This window comes from Lissotriton vulgaris, chromosome 8 (assembly GCF_964263255.1).
Source record: "Lissotriton vulgaris chromosome 8, aLisVul1.2, whole genome shotgun sequence".
NCBI lineage: Eukaryota > Metazoa > Chordata > Amphibia > Caudata > Salamandridae > Lissotriton > Lissotriton vulgaris.
Genome location: NC_141696.1, coordinates 35762050 through 35778872, shown reverse-complemented (window position 1 = coordinate 35778872; position 16823 = coordinate 35762050). Strand labels below are relative to the sequence as shown.

At 42.5% G+C, this 16823-nt stretch overlaps 1 protein-coding gene across 1 annotated transcript in view; it reads left to right on the top strand.

Moving 5' to 3' along the window:
• Positions 1-16823, top strand: part of LOC147693328 (extracellular calcium-sensing receptor-like) — an 81752-nt gene that overhangs the window by 52813 nt on the left and 12116 nt on the right. Inside the window, exon 3 of the mRNA XM_086935933.1 lies at positions 9302-9425. Within this exon, the coding sequence (XP_086792059.1) occupies positions 9302-9425 (124 nt within the window). The remainder of the gene's footprint in view (positions 1-9301; positions 9426-16823) is intronic.

Below are 16823 nucleotides of genomic sequence, written 5' to 3'. Positions count from 1 at the left end.
TTTCTAACAGCCGAGTGGCCTGCGAACATAGCGGGTTATCCACATGCAGATTAAAATCGCCAAGCACTATAAAGTGCGGATGTTTGAGGGAAAGATCTGCAATCAAGTGAACAAATAGCGTTAGAGAGAGGGCAGATGCATTGGGTGGGTTGTATACTAGAATACCAGCAAGAATTACAGCAGCCGAGTCTGAGATGGTAAAATACATGGCTTCAATCATTCCAATGTTCGTGAGTTTGCTGATAGACAGATTAAGGTGTGATTTTAAAATGATAGCAAGACCCCCCTAGTTTTACCACCTTCTCGATTAATACCCTTCAAGAGGTAACCCAGAGGAGTAGCTAGATGAATATCGGGATTAGAAGTGTCTCTTATCCATGACTCTGTGAGAAACAGGATATCCCAGGCGTCAGAGACAAGTATCGACCAGATCTCACTTGCATGGCGAGGAAGAGAGCGACAGTTGACCAAGCCCGCTTTCAGCGTCAACGGGTGAATAGAGCGCTTGGCCAAATAAGGATGTTGAGAGGTACGTTATCTCCAAGGGGGTAATGTAAAGTTACACTGTGGGCATTTAAAAAGGGAACCCTCCAAATAACAGGGACAACAGCGAGATGCCGGCCTACACATGCCTGGTCTCAACTGAAGAAGCTGATCTCTAGACCAGCTAATACAACTGACCTCAGAGCGACAGACAGGAGGGCTGGCCCTAGGCACGGGCCAGGCGCGGACGGGCGCAGACGGGCTTGCCTTAGGCGCGCCTTTTGCACGCCATTGACACGCCCGCTGCGCCCGCCCTCTGCGCGGACGGGAAGCCCATCTATTTTTATACATGGACCGCTACCCTGCCTTCCCCTAAGATGGCGGCTATCCCTCTGCGTGCCGGCGTCAGCGCCTGAATCGGCTGCGCCGGTGGGCAGTTAAGTGCAGGGACCCTAGAAGCGACTTAAATCTCGCATGCAAGGATCGACTCACAAAGTGCGGTAAAAAAACACAATTTAAAATATATACAATTTTAAAATTGATTACCTGCCAACGTGCGCTGAATAAAGTGGAGGGAAAGTAAGAGCGCCCCCAGCTTCCGCCTCAGGGGAGAGTAAGCATTTAGGTTACAGAATTGATCATAGAAAAAAAGGGTCAATACAGAGCATACCATAAATTGCGTAGTGTGTGGTCCATATAGGAAAGAATCCCTATTCTAAGAAAATTAGGCAAATAATGTCAGTCAGAACTCCTGAAAAGTTTAAGAAGAAAAGCAAGAGTAAGGTAGAGCATGAAGCTAAATCAATAATTAATAATTGCAAAATCTCCAATAAAGAGAAATAAAGCATAGGGAAAATGAGTCTTGGCAAAGCCAGTTAGTCAAAGCAGAAAGCTTGGGGTTATTAACAAAAAGCTTGCATCAAAACTGTCCTTGTTCCCTTACAGTTGATTCTCTCTCTTCTCGTTAAGCTCCGTCTGAGAGATGTTATCATTATGCTAATTGGTGGTTCAAAACCTTGGAAAAGCTTATTCCTTCTGGTATCGCAGTCACTGAATGATGATAAATATGCTTTGTGCAGAATGAGCAATCTGCGGTTAACATGCAAGGGAAACTACTCAATAAGAACAAAGCAGAAAGCAAATTAAGTCACAAATAAGATACTGTGAACTAATGTTGTGTTTAATTACCCCTTTGTGCTTCGATGTCTGTTTTCTATGTTTTTGAGTGTTTTAAATGTAGGCATTCTGTTCCCTGTGTCCGATGCAAAATTGTTTTCTATCTAGGGCTTTTGAAAAGAAGACCTAGAAACATTATTTTGTGTAGGTTGTATGTGGTGTGTACAGGCTTTGCATACATTCTTTACACAGTGAACCTGTACCTGGTGGCCACATGCTGAATCCTGAGTTTACACAAGCTGAAAGTGCAGAGCTTGTTGAGGGGAGTGCACCACAGATCCAGAGCTTAAGTAGAAGTTGTGTGTAGGTTGTGTGCAAGTGGCAAAAACGATGCATGCAAAGCTTGGATAAATAATGCGTTCAAGGTATGTGAAGGTTGTGTCAAGACCTCGTCTACAAATGGGTCCAGAGTGTGCTTGGAAATTGTGCGCAAAGGTATGATACATAGCATGCAAGTTGTGTGCACAGTTTGTGTACAAGCAATGATGTCATCAACCCCTCACTTTAGCAGCTAGAACAGAGGGTTGGTACCATTGGGAAGTTCAGTTTAGTATGAAACCTTTAACTTTTTGTTTAAAGCTCTTTTTCACTTTGATAAGAGACCACTATCTCCAAAGAGAAGCTCTTGAAAAAATCAAGCAATGAAAAAGAGCAGCTAAACGATGGATGGCGAGAAGGATGACTGGATAATGGCTGGTGAATAAATGGAAAGATGCAGAACAGAATGAATGGTTGAGAGAAGGATGAGTAAAGAGACTGATAGGTGGAAGGTTTAAAAAAGGAAGGAAGAATATGGGGGTGGAGAGAAGGAAGAGAAGAATCATGAATCGATTAGAAAGGAAAAAAAAGACAGAAAGATGGATGAGGGGAAGGAAGAATGGATGGATAAAAAGACTTCGCACTGCAGCCCTGGTCTCAACAACGCTGCTGGATGACTGCCACCGAGCCCCTGCCAGCACTGCAACCTGAGGGTACCGCACACTGAACCGCTGTACTTTGAACCTCAGCCCCGATACTTCTACTCCTGACTCCAACTGCGAGATGTTCAATCTGCAACACATTTGACTTCAAGGCCCCAACGACTCCTGCAATGTTCTCCGGAATCATTGCCTGCTGACGCTGGCTCTTTGGAACCCAACAAGAGATAATCAATGCCCTGCATTTCTGAAGGCACTGTTTTGCGGGTCTTCCTGATGCTGTAGCCAGCACCTGATGCCAAGGTCCGCCAGAACTGGTTGGATTTGTTTTTCACGACACCGCGATAGCCTTGAATGGAGCTATTAACTTCAAGGAACTGTATTTTAATTCTATTTTTGCTTATTGAGATTTTTAAGAACTGTTTGGTGGATTTTTATCATTTTTGGCCTTGTTTGCCCAGATAAAATATTGGATATTTTTCTAAAACTGGTGTCGTGCCCAGTCATGGAAAGAGAAGGAGATCAGAGTCCCAGAGACAAAGAAAGGACACACGGAGGAATCAGAGGAGAGGAGACAGAAAGAGCTGCCAACAACAAGAACAAGCACTCATCGGCTGCACTCCCAAGTCAGCACTGCGCCCAGGGACTGCATGCACGTCCCTGCTCGTACCCGCGGCAATACTCCATGGGAGTGAACATTTCAGAAAAGATTGGCCATTCACCCCCCATTAGCCTTTTGTAGGCTACGATTTTTAAGTGAAACACACAAATGCCAATACAAAGCGTTGGAGGAGTCAGACCCCACCAAATACACACAACAGATCGTATTACAGCGCAAGTGCTGTAAAGGCTCCCCGTAATAACTCCCTGAAGCTATTATGAATCTTCTTTTCACCGACATCTGCATTCAGCTGCAGAGTTCAGACAGGAAATGTGTGAGCAAAGAAATATATGAAACTGAAACAAAAAGAACAGTGGGACTTATTTATAACCCCCTTGTGCCGTCAGTGCGTCACTTTTAAAATGGGAAAAAGTGACGCACCGGTGGCGCAGGTGACTTGTAAATAAGACCCAAAATGTTTAACATTCAGTGTGTGACCTTTCACAAAAAGAAGATTTTCGTGACACAGTTGAACCAATCCTAGCCAGGCACCATTGTCCACTTGGCCCTACACCTTTTTATTTATAAGATTGAATACCTGTTTTTTATTTATTAGATTGAATGCCTGTTTTTTTATTCATTAGATTGAATGCTTGTTTTTTTATTTATTAGATTGAATGCCTGTTTTTTTTATTTATTAGATTGAATGCTTGTTTTTTATTTATTAGATTGAATGCCTGTTTTTTTATTTATTACATTGAATGCCTGTTTTTAAACAGCCTAGGTTTAAACCTCTATAAAGGAAAATGAAAGCATAATTATATAACCATGTATGTACGTCACTCAAATTCATTCTTTGCACTATGTAAAATGATACTGTCAACGTTTAAAGTCACAGTGAAAGGGAATAAATGACAACTTTGAATCAGGGGACATTAACAAGTAAACACAGGAAGCTTCAAAATCTGTTGACAGTGCCTGCATCTGTTACTGGGAATAGTGGGATCAAATGCATTACAGAAAGTCGACTTCTTCATAAAAAGTATAATATACACCTGGCTACGAACACGATGTCCGTGAAACACGATTTCTCTATTAAAATGTATAACGTACATAAAATACAAATGGACAGATATACACTGTAGCACTTCCATTCCTCTTGCAAGGTCTAAAGCACTTAAGCTTGTACTGTCTGCCTCTCTACTGCAAACATTTGAGAACCACCTTTACACCTTAAGTCAGAGGTCTTCAAACTTTTTGATGCTGAGACCCCCTGTCAAAATGTTTTAGGATTAATAACCCCCTCCTGATAAAAATATCTAGAACTTGGTACTCCTCTTCATTGACAACTATCAACAACCATAAACGCCCCAAATTCCCATAGCAAATACTTTTTACAGTGAGGAAATAATATTAAACAGTGTTTAGCAAACCAAGGGTGAGTGAGTGTGGGGGTGTATTCAAAGGTGTAGCTGAAAAAAGGACCTCATCTATGAGGAACTGATATAGGGCAGCGCTGCAAGTCTTCTTGCTGCGTTGCCCTATGCCAATGTGAAAGGGCAGGAATGCACCTTATTTATGAATTATGGTGTTTTTTTGTCCTTTCCCCCTGCGTTGGTGCACAAATTGCTGTCTTACACCAATGTAGGCAGGACTGTTTTTGTGCAGGAAGGAGCACCTTCCTGCACAAAAACAATTCAGAGAGAGGTTTTCCTCTTTCTATGTGTGCTGCACAATGCAGCACACATGGAAAAAGGAAATAACGTGTAGAAATGAATACATTTCTCCTCATTTTGCCTTCTATGAGGAGGAGTAAGGTTTTGCCACTGATCCAGGTTTACATGGTTTTGTAAATCTGGGGCAGCGTCAAAATCCATAGGTGTTGCATGGGAGCACCCCTTGCAATCTCCATGTAACTTGACATACAGTAAGACACCGAAGCGACTTGCACTGCTTTGTCTTCCTACATATCTATGAGGCCATGTAAAGCCACGCAGGGTGACTTTGCGTTGCCGCATAGATATAATTGAGATACGTGTGCCGCCGGAGCTTCAAATAAAGGAACTCTGGTTGCGCAAGCCTCTCATAAATCAGCCCCAAAATATTTTGTTAGTTCTTTAGGTCTTTCACCATCAGATAGAGTACATATAAAATAATGGGTAGTGTAAATAAAAAATACATTTTAAAAAGTTGTTACTTGGAGGGAAATGCACTGTAGTACAGTATGAAACCTCTATTAGTTAATGTGCTGCAAAGGTCTGTGTATAACCAGAGAGCCGCAAAATTTAATTTGGTTGGTGCAGTGCAGAATAGTGACTTGTACATTTTTAGTGCTAGGTCACAACCTTTGACACAAAGCACTTTAAATGTGTAAGTCATTAGTTTATGCTTGCATTTTAGGATATGAAAAAATGTAGATTTCAGTAACACAAGACCGTAAGTAATGCATTTTTTTTTTTATTTGTAGAACTTTCCCTTCAACACCTCCTCGGGGGTACTAAGCTTTGGATAAATACAATTACGATTAAATGCATGTATTTCACAGTTCAGTTGTAAAACTCTTAGTGCTACCACAAAAAAAAAACAATTCTTTGCCATCACAATGCTTGAAGAGAATCGGGCAATTAAAAGCCCAAACTGCTCCCAAGCACCTTTTATATTTGCAGATTAACAAATAGTGAAGGTTTGCATTGTAGTAAGGAAAGCAGGCACCCTGACGCAAGGACTGATTACCTGTCTGCCAGGCCTCTTCATTTCACAGCACAGAAGCCTCAATTAACTTAAGATGAAGCATTTTAAAGATCAGAGTGAAGCGTCTCAGATAGTGAGCACAAGTTCTGAAATCCAGACAGAAACAAGTCCTGGAAATGCGCGACCCCCTTCCCAAGACTCTATCCCCCTCATGCATCATTCATACATTTTGCATTTCTTAATTTGCGAAAATTACCGAATCGCAAATTAAGAATTGCAAAAAGCTATGCATCATTTTTTTCGGTATTTATTTGTGATTCGGTAAAAATCGCAATTTTTACAGAATCGCAAATAAATACCGAATTACTAACTGCTTTTTCGCAAATCCCATTGATTCCGATGGGCCGAAAGGCCCATAGGAGTCAATGGGAAGGCATTTACGAATTCGCAATTTGTTGATGCATTCCAAGGGTGCAGGGGGGGGTCCAAAGGACCCCCCCCTGCACCCCTGAAATGTATTTGAAAGTGCATGTTTCAAACACACATGTCCTAAGGACATGTGTGACTGTAACATGACAGTGTAAAAAATGCATTTTTTTGCATTTTGAAAGATTTTCGCAAATTAACACGAGGGTCAACCTCGTGTTAATTTGCACTTCCAATTTCAAAATTCGCATTTTTTTTTAAATTGATGCATTGCATTTAAGGAATCGCACAAATGCGATTCCTTAAATGCATTCGCATTTTTAAGAAATGCAAAAATGCGAATATTGAAAAAGTGTTTGATGCATCCCAAAAACGTATTTAGGAAGTGCAAACGGCCGAATTTACCGATTCGCACCGTTTGCACTTCCTAAACACGTTGATGCATGTGGGGGCAAGGCCCCCCTGGGGGTCGGGCCCCACAGTTTGAATACCTCTGCCTTAAGTCAAACTCGCCATGCCACACAGCTACCTCGCTGATCAAAGGCGCCTGGCACTGGAAGCATGGCATTTTGCAGAAGACATTAAATGGATGTGGCTGCCACGCTGAAACCAGAACCGAGGCGGCTGTTGATGGCATTTACCACAGTTAATTAATTATTCCTTCAAAAACAAACAATACAAGAAACAAATATTCAAATTAAAAAGCGTTTTCCTCACCGGTGTTTTGCCACCGTGTAATTAAATGTAAAGTTGTGCGGCCACCATGCTGAAACTAGAAGTGTGAGGGCCGTGAGCTACCATGCTGATTAAATGCTCCCGGAACTCGAAGTAGAGCATCTGGAAAGAAGATTACTGCGCAGCTCTGTAGGAAGCACAACGGTGCGGGTAAAGGATCGCTCGTTGCAGCGGTAAATACAAGGGGGCATATTAGCAAGGGCATTATCCCTGCTTTAGTTGGACTTTTTCCTGCTAAAGCGGCGATAATTCTGTGGCCATATTAGCAAGCTGTCAATAACAGCAGTTAGCGACAGCTATTAGGCGATAGCGACCGATTTGGGGCCTGCTTTGCATGTCAGCGATATTTCTTGCTAATGACATGCAAAGTGGGAGTGCCCAACCTGTTAGCGACTGAAACAGTCACTAACACAGCTATCGCCTATTAGCAACGCAGGCAAAGCGATAAAAAAAGTTGCGCTAAGTGCGATTATCACTAGAACCTAACACCTATTCAGACCACTTCTTAACCTGTATATCCAATGGAGGGTGGAAATTCAGGTTAAGTCCCCATTAGCGTAAATGCCTGAATATCACTTGATTTCCATCGATATTTACACATTGAGCCGCTATCGCTGGATATTTTATCGCATTAGAGATAAACGTTGCTAATAGCACGTTATCTCTGCAATAATATTTGACGATAGGCGGTGATAAAAAAAGGCGCTAAGCGCATTTAGCGATAAATATCGCTATTTGTTGCTAATATGCCCCAAGTAGTGACGAGCGGCGCTGAAAGTAATAAGAAAAAAAGAGTTCTGCCACACAACATCTGAAGAGGTAAAGTGTAAGGAAACTTTAATTGGCCAGCCTTGAACGGACGTGATGTATTGGCAAAGCGAACAAGTTAAGAGGCGGCAAAGAAAAACGACACTGGACTGAACCAGTGGTAAGTAGCAGATTACATCAAAATAATTTTTACCACTATAAATGGATTAACAGCTCATCAGCCTTATTAATATTTATGGGAGGAATGTAAGATGGATGTTAATGGAAAACCTGTCTCCAGAAAGAAGAAATTCATGGGAAGATAAAATGCATCTAAACAAACGATCTCCTACACAAATATAAAGGCAATTGCCTACACTGAGAGTAAAAGGTACAATAGCTTAATTATGGCCTATTTATCATAACGGCACGCAGCGCAGCAAGTTACCTCCATGCTCTGCACTGCGTGACAGGGAAAGGGCAGAACTGCACAGTATTTAACAACATAGAATGCATTCCTGCATTGTCCCTGCTCCGGCACACACTAGCGCCAATGCAGGCCCTCTTGCATTGAAGGCAGGGTTGTGTTATGTGAAGTAAAACAATTCCCTGATGCATTTATCTCTTTCAATATATGAAAGAGGAAACAATGAGGAGAAATAAACATATATCTCCTCATTACGCCTCGCCTGGAGAGACATGGCAGTTGTGGTGTATTTCCCGGTCTACCACTTATGGTGAATCTGGGGATGCATCATGATCCATGGTTCTTGCATGGACCAGAGTAACGCAGTAAAAGATGTGCACTGCGTTGTGTTACTCTGGATCTATCAAGCTGCTCAGCCCTGACATGGCTTGGTAAATCGCATCTTGATGGTTGCTTCGCTTTTGTGCCACATTGCATGTTGCAATAGTGAGGCAAACCCTTGATAAATGTGACCCCAACTATTTTCCTGACTCCCTTTGTTTGCCCATCGTAAGGGTGAACCAGCAGGACCCTGTACCATAATTGTCACTGAGCTCAAATGAAGGGCAATAGGAAGGCAGGATTTAGAAACTTCTTGGTCTTATTTATAGAATATTAACATCAGTAATTGTGCAGCCAAATGTAATAGCAGTTATTAATAACTACATTTGATACATTGATTCTGTATTTAGTTGCAATTTCCTCCATCCTGTGTGTGGTAAGGGGGAGGAAACTGCACAAGTTGAGTTTCTTCCAGAATTAGAACCTCCTCTCAAAGTGAGAGGATTTTACATTAACACCCAAATGGAAACTAAGCACTGAATGATCTTCTTTCTATTCTATGAAGTTAAGTTCCTTGCTTTAAATATTGTTTACAACTATATCAAGCCCGCCAAGTAAATGTGTAAATGGCTATCCGAATTAAAACACCAATGTATCTTTTTTGATATGGCTGCTGTGCCTGATATTCAAACGTGAAACAGCTTCACAATGCATTATTTCTTAGCATTAACTTGCCTGTTCTGTCTTTCCTTTCTTTGCATTGTTGCTTCCTTCCAGGTCCCACGCTCTGTCTGCAGTGAGAGTTGTCCTCCTGGGTACAGGAAGGCGCTGCGCGAGGGGGAGCCGCCCTGCTGCTTCGACTGTGTCCCCTGCTCCCAGGGAGAGATCAGCAATGGCACAGGTGGGCCTGATGACAAAGTGTAGTTTTTGCTGCATGATCAATAACTGCATATCATAGAAGGGGCACCCTGCCTCTAATGGCTTGTTGCTTTGCCTTTGGGCCTTTCACCTTATCAATTATATCCACTTTACAAAGCTTGAGGTCCTATTTCTATGACCAGTGGCCATTCCCTCAGGTATATGTGTTGGTGACAGTGGTGATTGCCTACGAATGTTTATGCAACGGGCCTTCATATAGTCTGGTTATGGTGCGTGAGGTGCATTGGTCTCTTATTGCGTGGGGGGCCTGCCCCAAAATATTGGGAGGGATAAGTGTTGTGGAAAAGACATATTTTCAAGATAGCCTAAAAGGCAAGGGCAGAGAGCTCTGATGGCAATAGCCTCTGTAGGCGAGACAAGTTTCATGATTCAGCCTAGCTAAATTCAGTGTCAGAGGGAAGCTAGTGGAGCTTTCCTTTAGGTATTTCAGTCCTTTCTCCTATTACATACCAATCAGCACTGATGCCAGGTTAAACATACCTTCGGAGGTCTATTCAGGCGCTATACAAGCACATAAAATAAATAAATAAAATAAATAAATATTTAGGCATGCACTGAGGGTGTCACCCATTCCAGGGAAGGGCCATCCAATCTGAGCATGAAGAGCTTCTTGATGGAACAGCATTGCATACATGCAACACAACAACCAGCTGTCAAAGCCAGAGCCAAAGGTTTGGCATGCAGAGATCCTTCAGCATCCCACATTTACAGAGTGATAGGCACATGTCTACACTGACTTGATGGTACATTCCCCTGTTTGAGTTACTACCAAGCAGAGGATGGTGCTGTGCCAGCATGGAAGACATGACTTCACTGAGTGCATCGCAAGCCCCTGTGCCTCAAAACCAATCTGAGACATTAGTACGGGTATACCGGAGTTCACTCCTACACATAGAATAGATGGAAGCGTGCAGTCCTATTCCCTTGACTTCCAGGGCCCAACACCACCCCCAGGGAAAGGAAGACTAGGATGATGGGATTGGAGGGCCCGGGTCTGCTGACATAAGCAGGAATCCCCTGCCCCTCCAGACATCACTAAGAGTGAGTAGTACTAACCAGCTGGTGCACTTGGTCTGCCTGTGGGCAAACAGGTTTCATCTAAACTATGGAACAACCATGTATGTGCCATGAAAAAAGCCCCAAATGTGGCAAGCAAAAATGTGACCATTTACAAACCAGAAATGGAGAAAACTGCTCATGAATCTGTCTGCATGGCTTGCACATCTATAACCAATGAAGACGCAATTATGAAATGGGTGGTAGAAAATGGACGGCAAGATCAGTGTGCTATGGTTGTGTCAAAGGAGTAGCCAATAATAAGCAATGCAAATGTTGGGTAGCACCCAAATATATGTAAATCAACAGCTATGTGGGTTAAGAACAGAACACGCACTCTCAGCTCTCGGTCCCTAGTGGCACATTTTCTGCAGAGGGGAAGTATTGATGCTAAATATAGTTCACAAAATATATCATCCAGGTGAATGTAGAATTTCTGCAATGCGGTGATATTATTGTAAGTGATATTTGCAATGTGAAATGCATATGAGGCAATTTTCTGACATCAATATTCCAGCTCCACACAGAGACCTTGCCACAAGGCTGTGCACATCCTCCAAGTGTTGACTTACCCTCTTTCACAGCCCCTGCAGGCATGCCTTTGAGACCTGTAAATGTCACCGGTTCAGGAGAAGGGAGTGATGAGTTCCTTCCTAGTTAAACTGTCAGACTGGATGTCAACAAGTCTCCTAACATTAAACCCTAAAAAAGTTGAACGTATGCCATTAAATAAAGCTTATGATTCTCAAACTCAAATGGAGTGACCATCTGAACTCAGATCTAATGCATCCTCTAGTGCATCCTCTCCGTCCCATCAAAAGGGAAAACAGTCTCTTGGGATCACCCACATTATTTTCTTTCAATGACTTCCACTTCTCGTGCACTGCACCAGGTATCAGGTATCTGCCTAAAAACATACAACCTCTCCTACAACCTACAGACTTCAGACTGTGTTGGACTCCTAACTTTAGACTCCTAAATGCCTTCTGTGAATACCGCAAGTCTTAAAGTTAGGATTTTTCTCAGTTTAGGAGTGGTAAAGTTAGGACTCCTAACTTTAGGACTCCTAAATGCCTTCTGTGAATACCGCAAGTCTTAAAGTTAGGATTTTCTCAGTTTAGGAGTGGTAAAGTTAGGACTCCTAACTTTAGACTCCTAAATGCCTTCTGTGAATACCGCAAGTCTTAAAGTTAGGATTTTTCTCAGTTTAGGAGTAGTAAAGTTAGGACTCCTAAAAGACTTCTGTGAATACCAAAATGAGTAAGCGTCTTCTGTGAATACCAAAATGAGTAAGTGCCTTCTGTGAATACCAAAATGAGTAAGTGCCTTCTGTGAATACCAAAATCAGTAAGTGCCTTCTGTGAATACCAAAATGAGTAAGCGTCTTCTGTGAATACCAAAATGAGTAAGTGCCTTCTGTGAATACCAAAATGAGTAAGTGCCTTCTGTGAATACCAAAATCAGTAAGTGCCTTCTGTGAATACCAAAATGAGTAAGCGTCTTCTGTGAATACCAAAATGAGTAAGTGCCTTCTGTGAATACCAAAATGAGTAAGTGCCTTCTGTGAATACCAAAATGAGTAAGTGCCTTCTGTGAATACCAAAATGAGTAAGTGCCTTCTGTGAATATCAAAATGATAGTAAGTTTAGGATTTTGTCCTAAGTTAGTTCTGTGAATGGGGCCCTACATCATTAACTGCTAGGTTATCCTAAATATGTAAAGAATTTTAAACCCCTACTGTTTCTTGTTGAGCCCATCCCTATCGCTGTACATACCACCTCACGTGTCACTTGTGCCGTCACTATCCTTCACGAGCACTTGGCCACAGTACCTTATAGGTTACATCCCATTCAATGTAACGCAGTGCTATTTTCCCATGTGCTTGTACATATGAAGTTTAATATGTCAAACATGTTTATTTACTAAAACACAATTTTGTACTGGGCTGGCCCCACGTGTTAAGGTGATATAGTGGATGTAGCCGAGATGATTTTATGTAGTTTATTGAGTCCATAAGTAGATGTTACAGCAAGCCCCACCAGGAGCAGCCTCCTAGCTGCTCAACCCATCTTTTAACGGACAACACTCATGTCACTCACACCAACATTCTACACGGAACGTTCACACTGGCTGAGCAGATAGTTACAAATATAAAGAGAACATAAATACATAACCTGAGAATACTACATATCCTCTCCCTTTTACACTGAAAAATAATAATACCCAAACTAAAATGAAAACAACCATACACAGTAATATACAAAAGATGAACACAGTCGATAGACCCAGGGATGCATAATAGAACACATCGCGAGAGGGAAAACAGACAAGCAAAATGGAGGAAAGAAGGATGAGAGGATAAAAACACACACTAACACCATCCTCCTCCATTAGTAGTAAACAAAGAAAAGTTAAATAGTGTAAGATGAGCTCACAATCGACAACTGAGCAAGACCCAAGAGTAAAGGAGGAAACGTAGCGCAAGACTCACACAGTGGGTGAACATCACCCAAATAAGTACTCTTCAAGTAAGGAGAACTTGGCGAAGGGAAATACTCCAACCCTCATGTGAGGGACAATGATCCAAAACAGAAGCAGTGTAAGACATATTGTTGCATGAGACTGACACCCAAGAAAAGCAGATAATGTTGCATAGGACTGACACCCAAGACCTTGTGCAGCACAAGAACAACACAGGTGCAGCACAGTGTGGCACACAAACACATTACATCGAGGTGAAGCAAAGTATGACTTACACACACTACATGATGACGTAGAAAGAGGTGAGGCGCGGGGCGGCATACACACACATCCAGACAACATGAGGCGCAGGGCGACTTACACACTGGACAGAACAAGATGAGGCGCAGGGCGACTTACACACACAACACAAGGTGATGCGCAGGGGCGGCTTACACAGTGGACACAACATGACGTTAAACGTGTAAATGGGACTAACAACCAAAATACACATCCAAAAGAAAGGATGTACATCAAACACAAGTAGTGTAAGGGATGACATAAAAAGAGAAATGTTCAACAACAAAGAGTAAAACAGGTTGAGTCACATGGGACTAAGACCCAGGGACATGTGCATCTAGTGTCACATGGGACTAAAACCCAAGGACATGTGCAGATAGGAAGATTATACAAATGCAGTAAAGGGTGGCAAACGCACACAATACATCAAAGTGAAGGTACAGGGGCCATTGACTTGGAAATAGGGCTAACACCTATACCAAATATAACAATGGTAAAGACCACTTAAACAGTTACAAAAACATGGAAAAGAGATGTGGGACTAAGGGCCATATGTAGGTGGCCCAATACTGGTCGGTAACAGTGAAATTCGTTAAATTTCACCGTTACCGACCTGTATTTAGGCATTTGTGATGTAGGGAAGATTCGGTATTAAGGCATGGGTAAATACTGATTCCTTAATACCGATTCCTTATGGCCTTGCATTTAAGGAATCGGTAATACGGATTCCTTAAATGCAAAGTAGGTAGCACTTAAAACAGTGCACCTGATCCTTAAGGAATTGCTATTTACCACCAACTCCAAGTTGGTGGTAAATAGCGATTTCCTTTCAAAAATCACTTTTTAGCTTTTTGAAATGTGCCATGTGGCACACATCCATGCCCTTAGGACATGCATGTGTGCCACATGTGTACACATGCACATTTCAGGAGTGCAACAGGGTGTCCTTTGCACACCCTGGTACCCGTGAAATACCTGCCGGTATTACTCATTCGGTAACACTGAATCGGTAATACAGAATGTCTTCACATTCATTCCTATGGGCCTCCAAGCCCATAGGAATGAATGAGTAGGTATTCGTTATTCCCGAATCTCAAATACCAATTCGGTAATAACGGATATTAAGATTTTGGTATTTTTACCGAATTCTTACCTACATCTGGAATGCAGATTCCTAAATACGGAATCGGTAAAATTCGGTATTTAGGAATCAGTATTTCTCTGTTACCTACATATGGCCCTAAGACCCTCTCCCACCCCTTAGGCAGGGATACAACATCTATGAAGAAGAAAAAATGGGTGAATGAGAGGCATGGGACTAGTTAAGGCTTACAAAATAGCATAAGACATGTCAAACGAGATAAACAAATTGTTTCTTTTTTAGGTGGATTGACTGCAACTAGCAACAGTCAACAAAAAAAAATGTCATTGGTGTGCCTGTCACCATGATGATGATGGACAGGTGCTGAAAAGACGCAAACAGTACTTAGTAAAGAGAAAACAACTCCTGGAGACTTGTAAGAAAATAGTCCTTTGCAGCAGAAACAAACATGACTGGTTTGTTTAAATAATTTCAACTCACCACATGACTCCCAGAAGAGTTCATACCCAACCAACCCGAAACACAGTGCAAACGAACAGACCTGAAAGACAACTCTAAAACAGACGATGGTTGTGCTCATGACAACCCTCAAATGTCGACGCTGGTACTGGCTTCGTTTGCAAAGCAAACTTGAACCAATAATAGGATTGTGTATGCAGGAGCATGACAACCCTAATATGGCGGCACGCTGTGTAATGCTGGTGCCGGCAGGCCTACGGTGAGTGTCTGCGCCTCACGATTCAGCACAAAGAGATGTTTTCATGAAACCAGGATTGGCAGGCACAGAGGCACGTCATATACAAAGATTTACAGAAGCAAGCAGCTAGCTGGTGATCCTGTTGTGTCAACTGCATATCGGCCTGCACGCGAATCTTAACAACGGTAAGACAGCGCGCAGACGACAACGCGCACTCACTTTTCAAACCGCAAAGAAAGCGGTTAAACTAACGGCATTGAAGTGAGGCCTATAAGGGCCCTACCAAAATTACATTTTCTCTCTTTTTTTTAACGTGGATTGTTACCCAAAATCCTGCTCCTCCTTCGTAGATGGCATGTGTCCCAAAGTCGTGTGATGACTCAAGAAATGTACACCCAGAAAATAGAAGCAGGCACAATTAAAGTTTCTACCGGTACTGGTCTGACAGGAAGGCTCACTGATACCAAACAACCTTCACATCCCACTCAAAAGAAAGTTTTAAACTTGTGCACTGGCCTAGATGATACACAAACAAACAAACTCCTTTCCACACTGGAGGCAGCAGCATAGGCAGCAGCAGTTACCGGGCTTCTTAGTTGCTGCTAGGCAATGCCAGTACTTGATCCAGAGCATAGGGAGCACAGCTCTGAGACCGGCAGCCATGGGTATAGTTTGTACTTCTCTGCACAGCGTCAATGAGATAAAGGAAGTGTCTTACTGCATATGAAAGACCACTCTGCGCAGCATCCATGACGTGCCTTGTAGTAGAAGCGTCTTTTTAAAGATGAAGACAGCTTTCCTTATGTACATGTAGACCAGGGGTCTCCAAACCGGTCCTAGAGGGCCAGATCCATGCCAGGCTTTTAAAATTACTACATGTATCTCAATGGGGATATCCAAAAAATCTGGCATGGATCCGGCCCTCCAGGACTGGTTTGGAGACCCCTGATGTAGACATTGTAGACGCCGAGATCAAAGCACAGCATGCCTGGGCTGGGCTGCCCGGTGTAGTGGACACTGGTGGGCTGCGAGGCGTGCTTGACCGGTTTCTTTTCCCTGTTTTACTTGATTCTTGTTGCTCTTCATCGTAACATTTAGTTATTCCTTTCCTACACATAGTCCCACTGTACTCCACATCTTAAGTTGGCATCAGACTACCTTTAGGGCATGAGATGAGCTCCAGATTGTTGCCAAAAATGTACTGGGCTGGCCCCACATGTTCAGGTGATATAGTAGACATAGACAAGATGATTTTATGTAGTTTATTGAGTCCATAAGTTGATGTTACAGCAACCCCACCAGGAGCAGCCTCCTATCTGCTCATCTTCCTTCTAACAACACTCACACCAGGCACCCAAGCATTCCACTCATGTCACTCACACCAATATTCTACACGGAACACTCACACTGGATGAGCAGCTAGTTACAAATAGAAAGGTATATACATAACCTGAGGATATTACAAATGTATTTCACAAAACAATGTCTCCCTGGTTTTCTCCCATTTTGATTGAACTCTCAGCAATTAATTGTGCTACATGAATATAACCCTTATACCCCAGGCATTCCACCTTCTTTGTTGCATTTCCTGTTGGTCCTCCAAAGGGGTAGGACACACACACAGTATATGGATAATGTCTTCCGGACCCTGGTCGCATAGTCAACAGTTCACTTGTTCCTCGCCTCTTTTCCATGTGGGATAGTAAATTGAGGTTGGTATTATCCACATCCTGAACTGTACCTTG